Source organism: Aquila chrysaetos, chromosome 3 (genome assembly GCF_900496995.4).
Source record: "Aquila chrysaetos chrysaetos chromosome 3, bAquChr1.4, whole genome shotgun sequence".
Taxonomy (NCBI): Eukaryota; Metazoa; Chordata; class Aves; order Accipitriformes; family Accipitridae; genus Aquila; species Aquila chrysaetos.
Genome location: NC_044006.1, coordinates 16,945,677 through 16,958,327, shown reverse-complemented (window position 1 = coordinate 16,958,327; position 12,651 = coordinate 16,945,677). Strand labels below are relative to the sequence as shown.

The 12,651-nt window shown below is 58.4% G+C and overlaps 1 protein-coding gene across 8 annotated transcripts in view; it reads right to left on the bottom strand.

The window, feature by feature from the left end:
• The window catches only part of DLGAP4 (DLG associated protein 4), a 177,660-nt gene that overhangs the window by 43,564 nt on the left and 121,445 nt on the right, over positions 1–12,651 (bottom strand). For 4 of the 8 annotated variants that reach the window (XM_030010511.2, XM_030010508.2, XM_030010512.2 and 1 more), the window contains 2 exons: positions 12,040–12,090; positions 10,654–10,900 (listed from right to left, as the gene is read on the bottom strand). In XM_030010511.2, the coding sequence (XP_029866371.1) occupies positions 10,654–10,900; positions 12,040–12,090 (298 nt within the window). Of the gene's footprint in view, positions 1–1,402; positions 1,671–10,653; positions 10,901–12,039; positions 12,091–12,651 lie in introns of those variants that run through there. The other 4 variants (XM_030010509.2, XM_030010513.2, XM_030010517.2 and 1 more) reach the window with 3 other exon arrangements.

The following is a 12,651-nucleotide window of genomic DNA, read 5'->3' as shown; positions in this document are numbered from 1 at the left end:
TCTCCACACATTCAAGAATGTGTAACTTAATAGCACCAAACTCCTGTTGGAAGAGCAATTACCAGCTAAGTAATTTGGACCCTCTGGAGTCAAGTCTGCCAACTTACACGATTTGGCAATCTGGCTTGTTATCATCCCACATGATTGGAATTTATTTTAGGATCCAATGCCACATGCTGTGGGTTTTTTTCTTTCTCTTCTTTTCCCTCCCCCAAGTGGCAAATTACAGCCCAGAACTCAGAGACCCTAATTCCATTCCTGTCTCAAACACAAATTTCCCTCGCAACCGGGGGTCAGGGTCTGTACCTTTACAGAATAAGTAATATTAGTCCTATCAACAGGATCCTGGAAATAATCCTCCTTTTTGGACCTCTTAACAAAGACCAGAATAGAAATTAAGAGCTACATTTACTTACTGCTTAAAACCAACCCTAACATCCCCACTGTCCAACACGGCACACTGACACCTGAGCTACACCTGGGGTTAAATTCAGAGTCATTCAGCCTAAACCCTTAGCCAGGGTAGGGCAGCTCAACACTGGGGTGCAACACCAGGTAGCCTCAGCCAGGACCTGCTTGCACAGGGTAAAAAAGAGACTTTTCAAAGCCTGCTCTGGCCAGGAGGTGCCAGCTTGCTGCACTGCTAAATGTCAGCCTTCAGCAGCGACAGGCACGCTGAAGCTTTGTGCCTCACCCAGACAATACCCTTTTCTTCTCAAGGGGAGGAAGAATCCAACCACCACCTTAAAAAAGGGGTCAGTGTTCCCTGGGGGGAGAAAACATTTAGCGAAGCACCGTTTCATTTCCTCCAGCACCTAGGGACTCCTTAAAGACCTTAAGCACCTGCCTGGGCATCCAGCCTGACCCACCACGACCCCGCTCCTCTTCGACCCCGCTTCTCTTCGGAGGGACGGGGACAGCGGGGCTCAGCGGGGCCGGGGCTGCGACCAAGCGCTGCCGCTGCTCCCCCGCCGCGGGCAGCTCCCGGTGAGGGCAGAGGGGACGAGCAGCTGCTCCAGCCGCCCGCTCCGAGGCAAAGCTCACCTCCGCCCTCCAGCACAGGGCCCAGCTCTCCCCGCGGGGACGCAGACCCCCACGCAGCGAAGGCGGCATGCGTGGGAGGATGGGGCAGCCCTCCCTACCCCCTTCCCCTCCCCCGGAGAGGAGCACGGAGGCAGCAGGAGCCCTCCCGCCGCGGCCGCGCAGTTCCCCCCCCCACCCCCCGGAGGGTCGGGACGCGCGTGGGAAGCGGAAGCGCCACCTGCGATCCCGGCGGGGCGGCGAGGCCGGCAAGCGGCGGCAGCAGCAGGCAGGCAGGGCGCGGCACCCCCGCCGCGGAGCCATGCAGGGCCCGGCCCGGCCCCCCGCCCGCCCGCCCGCCGCGCCCCGGGCAGTCACTCACATTGCTTCAGGAGCTCCAGACACAAAGCCATGGGAGACACAAAGGAGGGGCGGAGGGGACCGGAGAGACGGGGAGGGAGGGGGCCCGCGGGGCGGGGGCGCTCGGCCCGGCTTGGCTTGGCTCCCGCGGAGGGGAGGACTGGCCGTGCCCAGCGGGAGGAGGACGGGCCGCGGGCTGGGGCCGCGCCGGCTGCTCCTGCGGCCGCGGGCAGGAGGAGGGAGGAGACGCGAGAAGGCCACCACCGCACTCACCGCGCCCGCCCGCCGCTCACGGCTGCGCGCCGCGGGCGGGGCCGCGCCTTAAACCGCCGCCCCGCCCCGCGCGTCACCGCCCCGCCCCGCGCAGGCGCGGCCCCGCCCCGCGGCACTCCCACGGCCGGGCGCGGTCGCGCGCGTCCGTCATCCGCGCGCGGCGCCGCGGTTCCCGGTTTCTGGGCGGGAACGAGGAGACCGGGCACGTCTCAAGCCTTAACCGGGAGCCCCGCGTCTGCAGCGGGCGGGACGACGACACAAGGGACACACACGGGGACGGAGGCGGCGGCTGCCGCCGTTCCCGCACCGGAATTCCTGCGGGTGGCAGCCCCTTGCGTGGCAGAAGCGGGGGAGGCCAGCGCTGCTGAAGAAAGCGGGCGCCTCTCTCACCCCCGCGCGGGGGCTTTGTCACCTCCTGATGGCCGCGGGAGACTCGGTGACATTCCCCCAGCACGGCCCCGTCTTTCCCCCCGACGCGAAAGTGGGTTTGGCTGAAAGACCTCCTCGTCCCGCCGCTGCCCCGGCGCCGGCCCCCCGCGCCGGGGACACCCCGAGCTGGGCCGGAGGCGGGGGGGTGGGCGCCCTGCAGGTGAGGCTGCCGCGGGGCCGGGGCCTGGCCCTGGGGAGCAGTGCCATTGCCCCCCACCTGCTGCAGGGCAGCTGCAGGCAGAGCGCGGCGTGAGCGGCTGGAAAGTCTCTGATGGAGAGAGAAATCAATCGAAAAGGAAAGAGCGGGGACGTGGATGTTTCCCTGGGTGGGTGTTTCCCGCTGGTCACAGATTTGCTAACCGAGCTCCATCCTGATGTGCACGGGGAGAGGGAACTGAGCCTCGCTTCACCGAGTGCTGATGCTGTGCTCAGTGCCTGTGTTTTGTGCCTCCCCGTTAGACTGCCTGAGCAGGAACGATGGAGGATGGACCTGCAAAGGGGAGCAAGGCTGGTACAGCTTGTGGGCTGCAGGGAGAGCCTGCCTGGGCAGAGCCACGCCGGGTTTGGCACCCTGGGCACAGACGTGCCAGGTGCTGGAGCAGCATCCAGCTCCATCCCTCCAATCCCATGTTGAGAGATCCGGAGCTGCGCGTGAGGCTCGCCCAGACTGCGGGGCAGGAGGAGACCTCTGTGACGCTGGAGCCATGCCACACGGCGGTCTGACATGAGACAGGAGCAGCAGGCACCTGCTGCTAATGCAGGTGGATGCTGCCTACTGGTGCCGCCTGCGGACTGCTTGGCCTCCAGCAGGGGTTGTGGCTTTGCAGGTAGCGGTGTTGCCGCGTGTGCCGGCCCAACTCCTCACTGTTACATCAGTGGATGTACATACTTTGGATGCTCTGATTTATTTATGACTCGCTGGGTTCACGGCGCTCAGTGGAGAAGGGCTGGTCTGCAGCAAGGAGAGATCAAAGCGCCTTGGGGAAACACCGCACTGAGCTCACGCGCTGCCAGCTCCAGCAAGTGGGGCTGAGCCACCGCCGCCCTTTGCATTCAGCAATGGAATTGCTGTGGATGTGCTGCTTCTGCTCTTGGAAGCAGAGCAGCAAAGTGGAGCCGAAGGAGGATCTCCCCAGAGAGCCCTGAGACTCGGGACCTGCAGCCCAGGATCACTCCCCTCGCTGCCTACCAAGGAAAACAAGAAAACTTGTTTTCAATTCAACTGCTTCCAGGCTTGGGAGTGGTGAGCAGCTCTGGACTGAGAGCCCCTCATCCGCACGGGCTGTGAGTGGCTCTGCGAAGCTCTGAGCCGATCTCTTCCTGAATCCTCAGGAATACCCACGTCATGGCTCCATAGATGGAAATAGTAATGGAAAAGCATGAAGGAGAGGAAAAGCAACCCAGAACAAGAGAAACACAGACAAAGAAATCCTCATTTGCCTGCGCTGTCTGAAATCCTGCAAATGCTCAGGCCTGGGTGCATGGCCTTACTAAACCTCATCCAGTCCCTCTGTCCTGGCATGTGTGTGTATCTTAGCTAAGACCGTCGCCAGTTGCTGCTGGACTGCTCCAGCGACGGCACGAGCCCTGTGGCCATGGAGGGAGATGTAGAGAGGTGCTGAGCATCGCCAACAGCAGGGACACAAAGGGGCATCTGTGATTGCCTGGCACCAGGGCAGCTCTGTGCTCACCTGGTTTGCATGGATGGCAGCAGGGCCAGTGTGCTGGGATGCTACCAGGCCCCTCTGCCTAAGAAGAGACTTAGTTAGGTATCTGCTGTACCCGGCGTGTTGCTCTCCAACCAGCGCAGCCTCATAGGCAGAGCACTACACCATGCATGGGGTCCCTGCTACTGCTCTCCCAGAGGCTCTGAGCAAGCTGAGGCACCCCTTGGTGCCTCAGTTTCTTCTCTCCCACAAGGACAGCACTACTGACTCCCTTTCCTGCCATTAAGGCTGATAAAAGCAAGCAACAAGAAGGACTTGGCTTTCTGACCATATTACCAAAGGAAAATGCTGGCAGCTGCCTTTCTACTCCCTTGTAGATGGACCCTGCTGGGAGAGGGCAGGCTTGGCCAGGACCTTGGAGCTGTGCTCCCTTCCCAATATTAAGTCTGCTTGTGTCGGCACAGCATCACGTGTGGGCTGCAGCTCCCCTCTTCCTGGGGATCTGAAATGTCACTGGGCAAGTGACATTTCCATGGGGCTCAAACCCATTGGAACCATTCCTGGGTGCCAGTGAGACACATGCACGCAGCAGGCAGCAGAAAGAGAGCTTTCTACGCTGGGTGCTGCCTGTAGTAGAGCTGAAACCTGGCAGCAAAGAGCACCAAGTGCAGCTTTGCTGAGGCAGAAGGACAGAGAGATTTTGGTTTTGGTGGTGGAGTTGGAGAGCGAGGTTGTAGCCATGGTACAGGCTTCCTGCGGAAAAGGGAGCACTGTCTGGGCACAGGGCTTGGTAGTGGAGTTTCCATAATAGCAAGGGAAAGATTAGATGTGAAAAATGAACAGTAAGTGTGGAGAGAAACAGTTGTCATAAATGTCTTTGTGTCCTACAGACATATGAATAGATCATGGAACATGTATATGTACCCTTTTTTTCTCTTACAAACACTGATGGAGCATGCAACAGAACTCTTTCCCTGGCGCGCATGCGCACACACACTCTCTCTCTCTCTAATCCCTTTCCTGCTGGTATGTCAGAGAAAGCTATTTCTGGAACGTGAAATCTAGGTCAAAAAGAAGGAGAAAATCTGAAGGGAATGATAACAGTCTCTCTCCTCAAAGGCTGTACAGGGTCAGCTCAGGCTGATACGATTAGCAAAGGGGCCACAATGGTGCCTTACTCCTCAGCTGCGGCTGCTCACTCACAGGCTGAACAATGTGTCCTGGCCTGGTTTGGTTTTTCCTTTGCCTTCACACCACTACTTCTTCCCCACAAAGAAGAGAAGGCCATGACAGCCGAGAGAGGAGAGGAGCAGAACTTGCCTTCCTACCCAGAGACCAGGTAATCACTGCAGGCAGAGGATGAAGAGGCAGAGGAGGAGGAGGAGGAGGAAGGGTGTCTGTACCTATCCCTCACAAGCCAGCACTACATGACTTTCCCAGAAGCTGTGGAAACTCATCCCACAGTGAGCCAGCCCTTGGGGATTTGGTCAGCATGATGCTGCTTTGTGCTCTGACACCGCACAGAGGTGTGCAGGCACTTTGGCTTTCCTCCACTAAGTACAACCATGCTTGCCCTACAAGAGCATCAGTGCCAGGGGACTGGGCTGGGATCTGCCTTCTTCCGGAGCAGGGTAGGGTTCCCAGCACAGCAATGGTCCTGGGAGCCATCTCTCTAGTTTAGTGATGAAAAGAAAAAAAAGCAATACAAAGAAGACAGAAAGCAGGTTGGAGGCAGAAGGGCGGCTATTCTGTCCTGCCTTTGGGGAGTGTCTCTCCCAAGTAGTGTTCTCAAGCCCAGCCTGGGCTTGGTAAAGCTTGGGCATATGGATGGACACAAGGTGTGTGCAGCCCTGGGAGTTGTTTATGGTGCTGCTGGCTCTCAAGGACAAGCCTGATGCCTGGCTCTGGTTGGGTCAAGGTTGGGCTGGCCTGAAGGGCTAGACTTTCTCAAGCTCCTTCTGCTCCAGGTGCTGTGCTTCCCATGCTGGGCTGGGCTGGGGGCCTGCAGCCAGAGCTGCCATCATGGGGTCAGCAGAAAGGGAGAACTGGAGGGTTGCTGCCCTTCAGAGCTCACACTCTCAGGGACATCTTAACCATTGGTATGACAGGTCAACAGAGACAGCCCAGTCCTGGAGGAGGAGGCAGAGCTGGATTCCCTGGCCTCCCTGGAAGAGATTTGGGCACAGGATAAGGAGCTGGACACCTGGGCTTTCTGGTAACAGGCTGCTGAATCCCAGGGCAGGATGCTCTGAGCAAGGGTGACGTTATCAGACGGCACAGGGAGGACTGGGAAGAGCTCATGTTGGAACTGGCTTGGTGTGAGCATTCCCTGCTGTCACTGGTGCATTGAGTGGAGGCTGGGCTGGGGTCTCCACACTGGGGATTCTCACTTCCTTTTGCTGTGCTTTGCTCACCTCTGCTTTCCTGTTTCCCCTGGACAACAAATATTCAGCTCTGTATTGCAAGCAGTCTATTAAGGAATCAATTCCCAGTGCTGCCTCTAATAACAAGGAGCTGGGGCTGGGGAGCCTTTTGTAATGCTCAGGAGCCAGTGTGGCTGTCGGCTGAATGCCTGGCAATTAGATGAATAGGTTTCACTGGGGCTTTTGAGTCTCTGGCTTCACAAGGCACAAAGCTTTGTTTAAGGTTGATCAAGGGCAGCTCATCATCTGTCTCACTGGCTGTCAAATGGGAGTTAATTGCCTTGTAATGCACAAGTGATACAGGTGTTTGTGGGAGGAACTGGCTTGTCAGAGATGTGACAGCTGTCAAGGCTCTCCCACCTGGCCGTGCTCCCCACACAGACCCCGAGACTGGCAGCCCTCCGTGAAATGGAGCTCACTGCACCTCTTCATGCTGGTGGCTGAATCCCTTTGCTTTACGATTCAACCCCCATGCTGTCCTCAAAGAATGAAAAGCCTGTGTCAGCCACAGCATTGCTGCTGCTGGTGCCTCTTTAGGATGTGTCCTAACAGAGAAGAAACCCAGACCCCCCTCTCAGGGACTGGGCACATGATGGGAACTGTTCCTCTGGGTTGCTGCATGGATGCTGGTGCAGGAGGGTGTCTGTGGGAAGGGAATGGGTGAGGGCTCTCAGTTGTTTCACTCCAGAGCCCTGCGTGGAGGAGAGGCCGTGAGTGACCGTTAGACCTGCAAACAATGGTGAACCCACTTCTCCCTATTGGTCCAGACTGATGCCATCAAGCTGAGAGGTAGCACCCTGCTGCTTGGGAGGCCCCTCTCACACAGCACCAACCAATTAAAGCCTCAGTGATGCACATTTGCAGGGGGAACTGAGCCCGAATGGCTGATTAAAGGTGTGACTGCTATCCAGATATGCCTCCTGCCTTCCCCATCATGCACCTGCAAAAACATAGATGGTCCACTCTGCTCCCCACCCCCTCCATCAAAAACGTTTCCCTCCTAAAGCCCCAGCAGCCAATGCAAAGGGCTGGAGGATGTTCTGGAAATCAGCAGATCTCTGTTAGGTCACATCACAGAGAGGTAGCAACCAGTCATTTTGAAAGCCCCCCTCTGTGCTATGCCGGCTGTTGCTTCCTGGTGTTAGCCTGGATTTGGAGCAGCGCTGAGTTCAGCATCAGCCGTACTGCCAGCAAGGAGCAAGGGTGGCTTGCGGAGAGTGGGGTGAGCCAGGGTGGGAAGAACATGGGACAGAAGCAGCGAGAGAGGGTAGTAGGAAGGAGGGGTGGGGCTGAGCAAGCAGCCCGTCCCTGCCAGGGGATCTCTTCCAGTCCCTGCCTCATCCTGTGGACTTTGACTGTGTTGACCCTGGAGTGCAGACAACTGAAGGGGAGATGTGAGGGGATGGGCATGTCTTTAGGTGGGAAGGCCTGGAGCCAGGCACAAAGGCTGCTGGTGCTCCCATTCCTGCTCCCCCCTCTGCCCACTGCTGGGATGGGGCTCTGACCTGGCTCCCACCAACAGCCCACTCCTGCATTCCGGCAGCTTTGCCCGTAGTAGATACACTGAGGCTGCTCTGAACACCCCCTGCCCCCAGCTCTGTGGTTTGGTGCCAGAGCTTGTGCCAAGAGCAGCCTGCCCCGCTGGACCTGACCCCGGTGTGCCTGTGTGTGACAGGGCTTGCTGTCTGCCTCCATGCCGCTGGTAGCACTGTCTAACCTTGGTAAGATGCTGGACTCCTCCTGCCCGCTCTGGTGTCTGCCTGGCATGATGTCCAGGCACCACCATGTCTGGGAGTACCAAGGCATCAATTTTTCTAATGAGTTCCCAAAACTCTTCCCAGGATGGGACCCCTCATCTCCTTGTGCCCTGCTTTACGGCTGAGCTTTACCTGGAGCACAGTGGCTGGCCAGGAGCCAAGAAGGACACAGACTGCCTTGAAGAAAATGATGCAAAAGTGATCCAGATCAAGTGACTTGAAGCATCACAGAAAAGTAACAGGCTTCTCTTCTGGCAAGGGCCTACCAACTTCCCTGGACATCTCTCTGGAGCCTGCTCCCACCCCCCAGTGCCCCAGGAGGGCCTCATACCAGCCAAAGTGCTGCAGTGAGAGGAGAGCTGCTCCCCACACTGCAGGTTCACCCAGCTGAACCTGTTGGCCCTGCTCAGGCCTTCAGGAGCCATTTGCAGAAGCAGCATCTCCAGAGCAATGCTCCTCCCTGCCGCCCACAGCCCTTGCACACGTTTTCCAGGAGAGGCACAGACCACTGGGGAATGAAGCCACTGCTGCAGATTATGCTTTGGTAAAGGCAGCCAGAGGTGGAGCCTGGCTTCACCAAACATGTCCCCGGGCCAGGGCAGTGCTGGTCTCTGCACCAGGGAGACAGTGCCAGCTAATTTTTGGATGAGACAGAAAAACAGCTCTTGCATCTCTTTCCTCCTGGGCTTTCCCAGCACTGTGGGGTCAGAGCAGCCCTCACTGTTCCTTGCTGTCTTGAGCCAGTGAACCCAGCATCCTGGCAAAATTACATCCTGGGGCAAAGCACTTGCCTTCCTTGCTTCCCACCCCACTGCTGAATGAGTGGGGCATTCACAGGAGCCTCCTCCAGCAGCACTGCAGGTGGGCAATGGTGGTCCTGCCGGGGAGTGCGGGCAGCCCCAACTCTTCCCAGAGGTGCTGGGTGCTCCGGCCATTGGGGAAGGGACGGCTTGGCACACAGGAGAGCCAGCTGTGGCCAGATGTTTGGTGAAGAGACCTGCTCTGCTGCGATGCTGGGAGCTTCCTCCTAGGAGAGACGGCCTGGCTGGTGACAAACACCAGCTGAACAGGGCTGCCTGCAGCCTCACCCCTACCCTGGGGGATGGAGTCAATCCTGACTAGCGTCAGAGGGAAAGGCCAGGCTCTTGTCCATACAGTAATTACTAATCAAAAGAGAAGGGCCTGGAATGAATAATGTCTGCATCCAGCACCAGGCGAGGCATCTGGAGCTGGGTATAATGCTGCCGATTGCTCAGTGCACCGAGGCTGCAGGGTGCTGGGCTCTGGTTCTTGGGAAGGCTTGTTAGTGCCTTGAAACTCAGAGCAAGACCTGTTTTTACCCCAGACCAGGGACGTTGGGGTCTCTAGTCTATGTAAACCTAATTGAGAGGGGCAAATAGGACTTGATGTGTTAGACACCTACGTGGCTGCTGCAATTCTGTCTCTGGGAGAGAAAGCAGCTGGAGCCAGTTCAGCCAAAGGATGAACTCCCAGCATCTCACTGTCAGAAGATTTTGAAATCTGCCAAGGGCTGGGTGCACCAGGGTGACACTGTCTGCCTGTTGCTTCCTCTGCCCTGCCTGCAGGGGAAGGGACCGGGGTGTGAGTGCTGTGAGCCCAACACACAGCACCACTCTGCCTCTGCACGGAGCTGGGTTGTCGCCTGGATGGCATAGGAGCTATGCTGCCGAGCCCCACGTTTGGCATGCTGCTGCCTGGGCTGCACTTCTCAGGTCCGGGCTGGCCAGGGTCCTGCCCTCACCGGCCAAAGCTTGGGCCCCTGGATGGGCAGGGTCAGACCTGCCTGTGACTCTGCCGGGCAAAATCACAAACCCTGTGGATCTGGAGGGGGCAAATTTGCACCATTCGCCTTTCCCCCCAGATCCAATCCCCCAGACCTGTTTCCAGGAGTCCTGCTCTGTGCAGGAACCTGCAAAGAAGTTCATGGTGAACCCCAAAGCCTTGTCACACCTCCATCACTGAGCGATGGAGGCAGATGTCTTCTGCCCTCCCTCCTCCTGTCAGCCCAAATTTCTGCCTCTGGCTGAAGGGGCTGCAGAGATCAGGATATGCTCAGACCCTGGGGAAGCTGGTGCAGAGTCCCTGACAGACATTTTTGTTCCCAAGAGTTTCAGACAGAGGTCAAACCTGTCAACTGTAGCCTGGATTGGGCTAATAACAGACACATAGTGGACAGGAGGAGGAAGATGGAAGCTATTGATAGTGTAGGCCAGCAGGGCTGCTTGCCTGTGCTGCAGGTTTCCGCTGCACCTGCATCCCTGCAGGACTTCAGGCAGAGAGGGCAGCCAGTGCTCCTGGGCAAGGTGGGCATCCCGTGGGGTGCTCCCGGCCACAGCACTCAGGCTTGGGTTTGGCTTGACTGAGTGAAGACTTCGAGCTCTCCCAGACCTTTGCAGGCCGCATCAGCTGTGCCAGCCAGATCCCAACAACTAGAGCCTGTCTGCCATTTCAGCACCTGCATCCAGAGATCCAGCCGCAGCCATCCTAGTGGCATGACCCAGCTGCTGGCCTCCCTCTCCAGCACAGAACAAGCCCCCATAAGCCCACAAAAGGCTTGGACAACCGTGGCTGGAGATACAGGTATCTGAGCCAAGCACCTCACATGCTCGACACCTCCCAGGCAGTCAGCAGCAGTACCCCCTGTCCACGCTGGCCTCATGCCCCTTCCCCTCCGCCTCCCCACCGCACGCCGCTGGCACTCACTGCTGTTGGTGGGCAGGGTCCTGCTGCCGCTGAGGCTGCCCGCCGGCGGGGGGGAGATGGAGCGGATGGACCCCGTGTCCTCTTCCTGGGAGCAGCCCGCCTGGATGGCTCGGAGGTAGCTGTGGCTCCGGGAACGGAAGTAGCTGGGCAGAGGCAGGTCCAGCACCTCCGCAGCAGCCGACTCAGCCTCGCTGTAGGTAGAGTCGCAGACCACTTCGTACTGCTCCCCCAGCTCCGGCTCTGGTGCCTGCAGGGGAAGAGGGGCAGATCCAGTCACCCTCTGCCTGCAGGCAGCCCTTTCCCTTCCCTCCTGCTCCTCTCCCTGCAGCCACCCTGCTGCCATTCCTGCGTGGTCCTGCTTACGGCAGTGGTCAGTGCTGGTGGGGTGCAGGATGCCTGGGCTCTCTGCTGAGAGAGAGGGAAGAGGGGACCCTCCTTGGAGGTGTGAGGGTCCATGCTTGTGGAGTAGGACTTACCACCACAGTGCCTGTGAAACACCCTTCAGTCTCTGACGGAGAGGCTGAGAGCACATGAGGCTAAAATCTCTGTCCAGACTCTGACAGGTCCCTCTGCCCCACCAGCACAGCTGGGAGACCCCAGCCTCAGCTGCAAGACCCTGCCCGGGCAGGCATGCTCCTCAGTGGGGGTAGATGGCCTGGCCTTACAGCAGGGTGCAGCGCAAAGAGAGAAGGTGGGGAAGTGTGGGCTATAGAGACAGCCTCCATGCTTGACCAGGGACAGGCTGCCTGGACTGGTTCTAGGTGGCACCATCGGGAATGCATCCTAGCACCATCCACAGTGGGGGACCAGGAGAGGGCTCGATGGCAGGCTGTGGCAAGGTGTGAGCCGAGCAGGGGCAGCTTTGCTCCCTGCTTCTGCTGCTGCCCCCACCTCCCTCCCACCCATGCTCCCTGCCCTGCCCTGCTCTCCAGTAGCAGCAGCTGGTCAAACTTGTACTTAAGACAGGCTCACCTGGGTTAAACCAGAGCCAGCCTAAAGCAGAGCATTCTGAAATACAGATGAGAGATGCTGAGATTGGCCCTGTTGCCCACTTCCATCTCTCCTGGCCCTTTCTTTGGCCTCAAGGACAGTATTTCTGCCCAGCATTGGCATCTGCACAAGGTTTAGCTCAAAAAGTTCATCTACTTTCCCCCTAAACCTGACGGTCCCTAACCCCCTGCCAGGGCCAGGGGAACCAAGCTCTCCAGCTGCCCCACAGTGCCCAGGTTGGGAGCGCTGCCTCATTCTCCTCCTCCTCTTCCTCCTCCTCCTGGCCCTGGGGCGTGGGCTGACCCCACAGCCTGCCTTGCACCCTGTCATGGGTGTCCAGGCTGACCTGAGAAAGCTCCATGAGGAAGGAAGAGGGAAACGCCAGTGGGACAGTACCTGCTCTCCATGGGTAAATATCTGAGGGATAAGTGAGGGGGGTCCAAAGATCTGGAAGAAAGAGTTGGAGAAGGTTAAAGGCCAAGAACGGGGGAGCCCCTCACACAGACAGCCATTGCACAGGGACCGAGGACGAGGGGAGCGGACGGCCTGTCCCCTGGGGCCACTGCTGCTGACACTTCAGTACAAACTTCAGAGCTCATAAGATGCCAAGCAAGATGGCGCACAGGCGCCTCAGCGGCACAAACACGGCATGGCAAAGCTCCACGGGACACCTCCCAGACGGAGAAAAGCTGCTGATGCATTCAGCCTGTTGTATGTACCATATATCAATATATGTACACAGGGCACACTTGGGACACACATTGCTGGAGCACCCCTTGGCACACTTGGGTTGCCTGTGGCTGCTGGAAGGGCTGGCGTGGCTCCCAGTTTGCACCTGTGAAGCCTCCAGCATTGGCCAGCACCTTGCAACGTGGCCAGGAGCAGCGATGGGCTTCCACAGCCTGCAGAGCCAGGGTGGATGGGCAGTCTGAGTGCTCCATGTGAGGGAAACTGTCCTTCACCCTGATGGGGTTGGGCTGGCCACCTCACTGCTATCTCATCTGTTCC